Source organism: Saccostrea echinata, unplaced genomic scaffold, assembly GCF_033153115.1.
Source record: "Saccostrea echinata isolate AGI-Se365-2 ecotype Australia unplaced genomic scaffold, CSIRO_AGI_Sech_v1 ptg000054l, whole genome shotgun sequence".
Taxonomy (NCBI): domain Eukaryota; kingdom Metazoa; phylum Mollusca; class Bivalvia; order Ostreida; family Ostreidae; genus Saccostrea; species Saccostrea echinata.
Window position 1 is genome coordinate 45,665,149 of NW_026889803.1, and position 11,686 is coordinate 45,676,834.

The window sequence follows — 11,686 nt, forward strand, 5'->3', positions numbered from 1 at the left end:
TAATTACAGACACTGATACCAGATTTATTTTCAATTAAATTTACGCTTTTTTGTGAAAGGCATGAATCATGATTGTATTAAAATAGAAGAAGAACAAGAAAATATCAATATGATAAATGTCTCCTCACAGTATAAAAGATATACAGATGTTCTAATACTATGATCATTTTGTTACAGTTTGTGGCCCACCCTAGTTGTCAGCAGAAGTTGGTCAGTATTTGGTATAATGACTTGAGAGCCATGGAGCGCTCTAACTGGTTCTTCCGCTCTCTCATGGTGTTCGGAGTCACCTCGGTGTACCCTTTACTGGCCATTCTTTACTGGTTTGCTCCACATTCTAAGGTATACATACCCTCTACTTAACCACTTTCACTAGTGAGTTCCAAAGCCTAGGGGAAAGTTGTTTCTATATGAAAAAAGGGCAGAAAACACTTTTTTCCAGTAATGAACTATTCCATTTTTATTGTCATTTATTCTTGGTTGGTTTTTCTTCATTGAAAATTAATATAAATTTGTATTCACGTCTATTTATTCCACTTTCGACTGTCACTTTTAGTTCTTCTATATACAAAAACTCAATACAATACGAAACCAAAGAGAAAAAAAAACCTAACCACACCCTAACGTATATCTTAGACCTGTATTTTCTGTTTAACTGATCTTTCCACATGTAATATCCATTGATTAATTAAATTTATAAAGGATGTAAACAGAGCTAAAAATACACTTTAGACACACTATAATCTGATTAATCAGTTGAAAGGAGCAAAAATAACTGATAGTAAAGCTCGATTTCAGAAGGTGGCGAGAAAACTTCTCCTAGCTGGATTAATGAAAAAAAAAACCTAGAGGAAACGGATTGTACTTAGATTCAAAATAAAGAAATTTAATCATAATCAACTTCAAAAATAAACTGGTTCAAAGGAGCACTTAAGGACATTAAGATGTAACTCTTTTACCGGATGAGTAATAGACAATATTTTACTCAGTACAGAGCAGATGTGTTCTAAACGTTTACTTGAGAACGTTCGAGGGTTAGGGTATTTGAATTGATTGTTATTGTTTAACGCCATATTTTGGCTAGGGTTAATGGATGTTTGACATACTCTTGATGATGGGGAAGATTCTTGAAGATTTTTAAACATTCTGATTTTAAATTCTCTTTCAATTCACTTCGAATACACAAACTATAGCTCGTTTGTAAAGTAATGGTCCCAAAAAAGAGAAGTAACGTTTGTATCTATATCTGATAATTGAAGTGATTTTTGAATGATTTCCTCAAATGAATCTTTCAAATCTTTAGAGATAACGGTATAAACATATAAGGAAAAGAGAGAGATGATGACTCATTTTTTCTACATTCCATTTATAAAATATTTATGCTCCTATAATTCTAATACATTGAGTATCTATCATATAAATGTTACTTATGCAAAGCATTTAAGTTATTTAACAATTATAGCTTTTTTGAAATTTTAATTAAATTCATGGTATTTTTTTATGAGTAAATATAGTAGCTAGATCCAGCATCCAAAAACGTGTACGATATTTACAGGTTGGGCGCTTCCTTCAGTATCCATGTATAAAGTTTATCGGTCACGCCATGTCCTTTGTTACTTTTCTCGTCATGATTCTGATCTCCAGTGCTGAGGGAACGACAGACCTTACCCGCCTATCGTCTTTCTCTGGTCCCTATAAACACTACCTCTGGTACAAAAATCACAGCCGTCTGACGCTTCCAGAAGACTTTGTTGTCCGCACGAGTCGGCCAGAAATTATACAGATCGGTCTTAGTCTATGGATCATTGGTGAGTAAATAGCTGAAATCGTCACCTACTGCTGCTGTATGCATGCTTGAACATTTATTTGGATTTGTGTTAAGTAAGCATGGATTGAAAAACCGTTTTACATCTGATGGCTCCGAATGTAAAAATAAGTCATGTATTTGGTATTTAGGAATGGAATATGACGTAGTTTTCATTAGTTAGTAGACCAAGCTTTGATAAAATCAAAAGCCATGGCCTCTTTGAACTCCATATGATTGTCAGCCTATTTAGCTGTCCTGGTATGCAGAGAGAGCTCTCATGAAGACTCAAGTCCTTTGTATTGCTTAAGAGATATAGTCCGAAATATTAACTAAGATGATATTCTTCTGGAATTCCAATCGAAGCTGGTCTAATCGCCGTGTCAAACCACAAATCATGTCTTTGGTTCTGGGTCCCAGGCTAATCATTATCGTTTGGTGCTATGAATATGGATGTTTTGCATTTATCTGGTTCTCATAGACGCGATTAATCTGGTTAGTAGGTCTCCAGATCACAACAGAATATGACAAATAGCATTATTCTGTGATGGATGTGAAATGTGGCGTTGCAAATTCTGTAACAAATCATTCTATAGTGCGAAGGGTTTCAAGTGTAATTCAGCAATTTAAGTTATATACATTTTATCTCAGTTCATCAAAAGAAATTGCGACTATTGTGCTTAATCACGAGAATGGAAAACAATACGAGTTGTTGAGCCCAAACAATGCTGTATTAGCAGAGCTCTGACTGTTGAAATGTACAAATTAGGACACATGCAAACATGAAATTGAAATACGATATATTTTTTTACCTGACTTTAATACGCAGAAGACATCTCAAGTTTATCTTACACACTGGCCAATTCCACCTATAGACACGTCCGTTTGTATGAATCGTAAAGATCTGTTGAAACTATGTAAACATTCAAGGTATTTTTACCTACTTTGTAACCTCAAGATGTTTCTTCAAAATAAATACAGAATAACATATCCGAGCATTGTCATAAAAGAAATATAAAAAAATCTTGGATTTGTTTGAAATACATGTATGTGAAATTTTACCGAGTTAAATAAGATTTTTGTGAACTCTCTTTTCACTGATCTGGGTTTTTGACACGGTGAACAAAGAAAGATAGGATTCCTTGTACAAGTATCTACCAAAAGCAATACATCTGGGCAAGATGTTTGATTATTTTAACATTGATATATAACTGCAATTTACTAGGAACAATTCCCGTTTCCCTGAATTAGTTATGTGTTTATTTATCAATGGAAGTTCATGATAATAGTGGGCAGATTGTTCACATTCCGAGTAAACTTCAAAATATCTTTTGTTTTGTTTAAACCCTAAGATTGTGATATATTTTCGAAGTCGTTTTGCAAAACTTCTGCAAAAGTTTGATCAATAGTTTTGTTGGAAAATATATCTATATATGTAGACAGGACACGTGCACTTTATTTCAAACCGATTCTTTCCTGTATAAAATCGCAAAACCGGTACACTTCAGTGGTCTGAAGTTAAGCATTGTCCATATTTTTACTTAAGAATTGTCTTAAAAAATCCTTAAAGCTATAAACAACGTCATCGACTAAGGTTTCTGACATTTCATTTGTATTTTGCAATGACACACGTTTTTTGAAAGTCTGTATACTTTTCAGGTATGCTTTGGCAGGAGATAAAGCAGGTATTTAGTGAGGGTTTGTACGACTACTTTGATTCTTTGTATAATTACCTGGATGTGGCTGTACTCACGCTCTACCTGTCATCCTTCACACTTAGATACGTCTGCATTTGGAAGGCAAGTCTTCAGAATTAGAGTAAATCTTTTACAACATTTCAAGTTTTGGTATCTTGGCATTTAAATTCAAATTGAAATTCTTTAACAGATTTCATTAATGCATAAGAGAAAAAGAGTACTTTAACGGTGATTCTAAAAGGTGTATAAAGAACTCGTATAGATGCAGGCTATGGAATATAAATTTGAAATAAAAAAAAGCTCAATTTTCAGGTAAACGTTGCTTTGAAATATTTTGAAACTCGTGAGCCTTGGGAACTGTTGTTAAGGAGTGATCAAACAGCAGCACAACAGATGTACTGGATCATCGCAGGTGAGAATACTTTCAAGAAATATTAGGGAGGGTGAACTTTATTGATGTTTCGTGGTATATCATATATATACCACGTGTTACTCATTGTTCCTGTGTTATAGAATGAGACCATCCCCATAGTGATACCCCTGGAACTCATTTTCTGGAGTATGTTTTACTCTAGAGTGAGCCTTCCCCCTTGGAAGACTACATCTAAAGCAGAAGAAACCCCGGCCCCGGGGAAGTCTCACTCTAGAGCCACACTTTCCTGGGGGAATAATTACTTTACCGCTGATTGTAGAGTCGGAACCTTCCCCCTCCATAGTAGATCCCCTCCCAATTAATCTTGCTTTTGCTAGTATTTCAATCACTTTATGTAAAGTGAAGAAATACAAAGACTAAACGGTAGTGCATTTTAATAATTTTTTGCAATAAATCACAAATACATTTCGAAATTGTTTTTTTATAAAATGGAAATAACCAGACATTTTCTTATCAGCTTGTTTCTTATACGAAGTAAAGGGGGGGGGGGTACCTTTTACATATTACACACCCCTTCTAATCGTTCATTCTGTGTTTTTGACCATGTAATCTTACCTTGTTAAGTATAAAATAGTTAAAACATAAAATTTGTTTGCTCCTTTACCTATCCAGTACTGAGTCGACAGAAGAGGTCACCAAAAGGGAGACTTCCTCTAGAAGGTGACTTCCGTTGAGGAGTACGACTCTAGAGAAAGCCTCCCCCCTAGAAGCAGTATCACCCTAGAACGAGACTTCCAAGGGAGAAGTATGCTCTGGGACGAAGTATATGTATAGTTCTAGGGTGAGTCTTCTTCCTCGGGGGAGGGAGGGGGAAGAGAGTCACATCTAGAGCGCGACTTCCAGGGGGATCTTACTATATATGAGTTAAATTTTCCTTTTACAACACTTGCACCTGAGAGCTAGGGAGATTAAGAATATAGGCCCGGCAAGGGAAGTGATGCCTGGCCAGGTTTGTTAGTATGCTTGATTGTCATAACATTTGATTTTGTTTTCTAACTGTCCTACAAACTTTATAGTGAACACGATATTAAGTATGTCTCTTTGCCTATTTGATGTCAAATTGGTTTTTGAGAACATTGATGCTCACTTCTTAGCTATGACATCATGGTACGTTATGGAAAGGACGCAGACCAAGAAAAAATGTTTTTCATGTACATGTACACATCACTTAAATAAAACATCATATTACCGCAAAGCCTTTTCCAGTATAAGTTATACAGTGTTCCAAGCTCATACTGAACTGACCGACATGGTTTTTGTTACAGGACAGGTCTTACTGTTCTTTGGAGTGCGTTCATTTGAATTTTAGACTCTGTACTTTATTGCCCCTGTTCTCAAATTCCAAAAATATTTCTAACTCTAAGGCTTTGAATTTTTTAAGTAGTGGAAGTTCCTTTGCATTTGTCGCCCCCCCCCCCCTAATTTTTCATCAAAAAGAATACTGATTTTGAGAAAACGTGCAAGAAAACAGAGGACACTATAAAATGTCAAAATATAATGTTTTTCATAGAGGTTCAAGTCTTCTTTAAAGCTTTTTCGACCTGCAAGCAGGCTGCACAATTGTCACGAACTTTTACTTTCTCACCACGTAGATCTGTAATTGTTTTTTAGACAGGTTCTATTGGGATTCCCTAGACCCCCATAACATTGCAGAGGGACTGTTCGCCATTGCTAATGTCATCAGTTTCACCAGAGTCTCGTATATTCTGCCAGCCAATGAAATGTTTGGTCCCATGCAGATCTCCATCGCTCGAATGATGACGGTTAGAATTTTTGAAATTCAAAAGATGCAAAACCCGTCACTGTAAATGGACAATTTTTTTTCACATCATTGGTACAGACAAATGAACCATGTAAAGATGCACTTTAAATATGTCTTACACTAGTCATTCTGAAACCTCAAATAACATGAATATTTGGATTGGTTACCTGAACTATTAAGTGAACTGAGCTTTTCAAAATTTGATTGACTTTGATTTTTCTCTCAATTTATAGGACATTATAAAATTTTTAGCGATCTTTCTGGTAATTCTGGTGGCCTTCATGGTTGGTTTACATAATCTGTACTGGTACTACCCCAAACAAGTACGAGAGAAAGTCGAGTTCATGAAAAATAACATAACAGTTCGCGCAGAGGAGGCGTTTGGGATGTAAGGATTTCTCATACTTTTTTTTTTATTTCTTAGCAAATAATTCCATTCCAATTTCGAATTCCAGAAGTAATATAACCGAGAAGAAGAGTGAGATGTAATTAAATATGAGCTATTTTTAGAAACATTTTATAAAGTTTATGCTTCATTCTCCTTCTTTAGTCCAGACAAGACAGTGAGAACAGTGTTCTGGTCCCTGTTTGGACGAGGAGATGCCACAATTGTGGAGTTAGATGAATTCAATCACATTTTCACGCAGTACGTTGGATACTGGATATTTGGTGCATACAACTGGTGCAGTGTTATTGTGCTTCTAAATATGCTAATTGCCATGATGTCAAGGTCATTTGAACTTATTCAGGTAAAAAAAACTACACATCATTGGAGTTTGTATCAGATCGGCTCCTGAAGATCATACACCGTATTTCCATATATATGGTTATATCCCTGGGTTTTACGTATCTTTAACCACTTAAAAACAATCTTTTGCTTTTCTCTGACAGGAGGATTCAGACACGGAATGGAAGTTTGCCCGCAGTAAGCTTTACATGGACTATATAAAGTCAGGAGCAACACTACCCATTCCATTTAACATGGTTCCCTCCCCGAAGTCAGTATGGAAGCTGCTCTCTCGAATTGGGCATTGTTTTTGTAAAGGAGAGACAGGGGATCTCAGACCACACCCAGGGCGAATAAAAGATGTGGAACTTTTTGCCACCAGTCCAACTGCAACGGTGAGAAAAAATGTAATACATTCTTTTCGACTTGTATCTTTAAAATCATATTCTAAGATGCAATAAAACATATAAAAATTACTTCATGCTATATGCACACTTATTTTTTTTTTATTCTTAATCACTTCATGCTATATAGACATTTATTTTATTCTTTTTCATACCATGCTATATATACACTTATTTAATTTATTTATATTTGTTGATAATACTGAAATGCGTCGTTTTAGACATCAGGTTGGGATAATGTACAGTCTCAACATCAAGCTAATGGTATAAAGCGATTCCGGGAGAGAATGCAAACTACTAATGGTTTTGTTAGAAGTGATTCTGAACCAAACTTGTTTGAGGAAAAACTTACGTATAAGGTAAATGAAAACAGTCCCTAGTTAATTTACATCCGTACCTAAATATGATATATTATATGTCTTTTGCAAGTAAAAGTATCCTTCTTAATGCTACTAAAAATATACTTTAATTTTTATAGAGAGTAATGAAAAGAATTGTCAAAAGATATATCTTTGACATGCAGAGGGAAAATGACAGTAATGATGGTAAGTTATGGTGGATATGAATTTTATACAATGAAGCAGTAATAAAGCTGAAACTCTATTTAATCTCTTTAGTTTTTGTCTATCTCATGAATTTCAAGAACTCATTTTTTTTAAATCTCTTTCACAGATTTCGACGAAGTAAAACAGGATATTTCAAGCTTTAGATATGAAATTTTAAATCATTTACAATCTCGGGAACAGGAGACTAAAGAATGCTGTGAAAAGATGGACGTGATGGAGCAGAAAATGAATCACCTGTTGAAACAACAAACATTGCTACTCAGTAAACTAGCACAAACAAACAGTGTAGATATTAATCAGAATGGGGGAAATCCTCATGATGTTTTACGTAGACATGATAACACTGAAAATAGAAAGAGTTCATCAGTTCCGTTATTGACAGAAAGTGCTTATTCCTCATTAGAGGAACCTTCATGTGAGGAGGAAATCCTCCACCAACTGTCTCAGGCCAGAAATCAGTACTTAGAGGACATTCCCGAGGAGGAGGCGGCATCTCATAGGGAGGATAGACGTCTAATGGCCGGTTGCGTACCTATGGCTCAGATAAGTACGGCTCAGCCGCTGATCCGCGGATCACGTAAGCCGGGTTTAAACCCCAGTTGAGTCGGGTTTACTTGAGACGTACTTCTGTTGCACGCTATAAAACTGAGTAAGGCTTACCTAATCTTGACTTACTCAAATGAAACTGTTGAAGGCTAGTAAGTTTCCTAATTTTACAGCTCTTCAAACATTTTTTGATAAATCTGGTTGAATCTCGAAAGGATATATTTAAAAACAAAGATATATATTGATGGTAAATTGTTAATTAAAATGCAGAAAAAACTGCAATACAATTTAATTCAAACCACAGGATCTGTCATCGAAACTCAAACCATAAGAAAATATGAAATGGTAAACATAATACAGCTTTTCCAAAAGACAGAAGAGAGGAAAAACTGGGAGGGGGGTCTTGGGAATTAGTAACAATAGAAACAATACCAAAACTTAAGACAGAGGTAGGAACAATGTATATATTTAAATTTTCAATTTAATATCAAATGATACCTTTTCTGTAGATATCAAGCCATTAGTACTTAGTTGTTTAGAATGTTTAGTTTGATATACAACTAATGTAACAAAGAGATTATTTGAGCATTATTCATATAGCCAGCAATCCAGTGAAACATTCAATTCGGTACAAGTATTGATAAATGTGAGTTTGTTGTCATGTTCTCAAGGATCAGGCCGTAAGCATTTTCAGTTGGGGGGGGGGGGGGGGGCACAGCCAAACATTTTTAGTTGTGGGACCCAAATATCCTTGACAGGCAAATTAAAAAAAAGTCATCATACGTTATTATTGAGAAGGCACAATCATACATTAGCTATATTTTCTAGAGTATTCTATATATCGGCAAAATTATTAAGGCTGGGCAGCCCCCCCCCCCCCGGTCCTACGGCTATGTGGATAGCCTACACAATGATAAAAAATAAACTTTTAATTTCTAAGAAATTCGGTTCGACATTATTAGAAACTATTAGAATGTGTATCACCAGCTGTTTGCATTGTTTGAAAGTGTGAAATTCGTAATTTGATTTAAATTTGGTATATGAGAAAGTTTATATAACTTTTTTGTTATTTTACATTTGTGTACCCGAATAAATTCCCATTTAAAAATTTCTAGTAACTTTAGACTTCAGCTGCATCAGTGTTATATAAAACGACACATTGAAGAAATGTGCCCAAAAAAATCTTCAATATGACCATAAAAAATTTCTAACTTGTAGAATAGCCTTTTTGAATACAATCATTGTCACCATAAAATATTTCTGGAACATCAAAACAGTTCGAAATTTCAAAATATTCTACCAAAAATCCATGGACACGATATCAAGCTGGGTTTAAACCACCCCTATACCAGGTTCAGAATTTACCGTAATTCTGAGCTGTACTCAGCCAAGCCTTACCTGTGTGCAACGTGTAAACTTGGATTTAAACCTGGAATCATTGATCGGAGGTTTAAATCCGAGATACGCAACCGGCCATAAGAGTCAGACTGCGCTCTGACAGCCAGGACACTAATACGTCATCAAGATTGTCACGACAACAGTCTCTAGATGACGAAAATTACTCTACAGAAGACGTCATTGTTCACGTTCTGGACGAAAATGACGTCAAAAAATCTTTCGATGAAAAACTGTGATATTTACGCAATTTTTGTTGAAAATTTGGTCTTATTTATACATGTACATGTAATTACACTTTAAACATTTCTGTTACGTCATTTTTTTGTACTCGTTAATCAAACATTAACCTGTAGGAGTCCAGTAAGGATTTCCTGTGCTAAATTGTTCAAATTTTTACCATATAACTCTTTCGGGTAACTTTTGGACATGTAAACGGCAATGTTTTAAGTGAGATATATGTAGATGCAGTTCCTTATGAAAAGTCATCAGATTGTTTTAGCTCCACCCCTTTCAAAAGAATGATAAGGGAGAAACTATTCGTGTCTTACAACCCTGAAGTTTTTCCTTTTTGGTCTGAAGATAATGTAATGTGGATAAACCGGGAAACAACAGCACGCTCGGTTAATATACAACAATATCAACAGCTAGGGTTGTAGGTCGGGATGTTTATATGGTACACTTTTCTATAGTGAGGGTTCAAAGGGCATCAAACAGCTTGATATTGTTCATATTGATCTGTATTTGGCAAATATCCGTTATATACCTTGTAAAAGTTTTATCGAGAACTGATTTAAACCTGGGGTAGGTTTGTGCAGAAAATTAACATATTCCACTTGAATTCAAACGGAGAAGATTCCACTGAAATTGCTTTATTTGGATTGTTATAAACAAATACATATTTTGTGTAAAGTGCATCACAATAATTGTTTTATTTTACGTAATTTAGAGCTAAGGTGTCTATGGCTGTAAAAACTCACTACCCTACTGTTATTTCCTGTGATAATGTAACATTTCTCTCCTATTTCGCTATATTTATTTTCTGTTTATAGAAAGAATTACTTGTTTTATGCACATGGTATTGGTATTTCTTTTAAAGCATTTCGAAACAACTCCTTCCAATTTCCTCTATCTTGTAATTTAATTAATTATTTTAAAAAAAAAAAAACTGTTCCAGAAGCTCTTAATTAAAAAAAAATCATGTCGTTTAAAACCATTATCCAGAAGTGCCTATATACATTAAAAGTTTGTATAAATCAACACACATTTATGGACATTATCAGAGCGATTATCTCATTTATTGATCCCCCAAATGATACTGAAATCCCTCGAGTTACGAAGCATTCTTCTAAATAGAGATTTTTTTTAATTTTTCGTTTCGATTAAACATGTTTTCTTTATTCTCTAGGAGATTACAAATCGCCAAAAAATTTAATTCCTTAGAAATAATGGGAACAATTTCTTGATTCTTTTGTAGGTTATTGATCCGATATATTGAAATTCACTACCGTAGAGCGTCTATATCTAAAGGAAAAAGAAGCTTGAAATAGGAAAAAAATCCGTCGAGTTCATGAATTCAAGAATATTGTTCTGTTTTAAAGTATATTTTATAACTAAAGGGGTTTCTTTGCAGCTCTTTGTTCAAATTACTAACTATTACTTGGATATTTTAATTTAATAAAGAAAAAAGAATAATTACCTAAAGAACTGCCTATTATATAGCGATCAGTTACCTTTTTTCAGTTAAGAACGACAGTAAAAAAAATCGATGGTGAAGAATATGGACAAAAACCTAGCCTTTGTACTCCAAGAATACTCCGAGATATTCAGGTTTAATTGCTAGAGTAGTTATTTGCAAAATTTATACTGTATACTAGATTACACAGGATTATGAATGAATCGAAACTTATATTTGATGAAAGTTATTTATAAACAAATAAACGGCATTATCCTTCTCTTTTTACTGTGTTACATGTGAATATTATAGGATGTGAATTGCAGGTGTCATAAACAACCCCTTCCACACAGTTTTTTAAAATATGGAAGGAATTCTAGGTCCTTTCGTCCGAATGACAGAAACTTGAGTTATAATAATTATTGTCAAAATGAATAAATAATTATTGTTTTACCCTTATAGACGTTTTGTTGTTCTTTATATTTCATTTTTGAAATGGTATGAATTAAAGCAGGAACATACAAATTACCGTTTATGTATGTATATTTCGAAAAAATTGTCCCAAATGTATGGCTGACCTTTACAATATATATTTCATTGAAAATAACATTTGAAAAATCATTATTTTGTTGTGTTTACCAAATAATAACGCCCAAATACACCTTATTTAAATAAAA

General features: G+C 34.3%; 1 protein-coding gene across 1 annotated transcript in view; it reads left to right on the forward strand.

The window, feature by feature from the left end:
- The window catches only part of LOC133204560 (short transient receptor potential channel 7-like), a 37,882-nt gene extending 26,414 nt beyond the window's left edge, over positions 1-11,468 (forward strand). The window contains exons 6-17 of the mRNA XM_061340309.1: positions 178-342; positions 1,556-1,808; positions 3,464-3,603; positions 3,814-3,913; positions 5,546-5,697; positions 5,930-6,084; positions 6,247-6,445; positions 6,588-6,818; positions 7,049-7,186; positions 7,306-7,372; positions 7,500-7,916; positions 9,422-11,468. Of these exons, the coding sequence (XP_061196293.1) occupies positions 178-342; positions 1,556-1,808; positions 3,464-3,603; positions 3,814-3,913; positions 5,546-5,697; positions 5,930-6,084; positions 6,247-6,445; positions 6,588-6,818; positions 7,049-7,186; positions 7,306-7,372; positions 7,500-7,916; positions 9,422-9,573 (2,169 nt within the window). The 3' untranslated portion in view covers positions 9,574-11,468. The remainder of the gene's footprint in view (positions 1-177; positions 343-1,555; positions 1,809-3,463; positions 3,604-3,813; positions 3,914-5,545; positions 5,698-5,929; positions 6,085-6,246; positions 6,446-6,587; positions 6,819-7,048; positions 7,187-7,305; positions 7,373-7,499; positions 7,917-9,421) is intronic.
- The last annotated feature ends 218 nt before the right edge of the window (positions 11,469-11,686 follow it).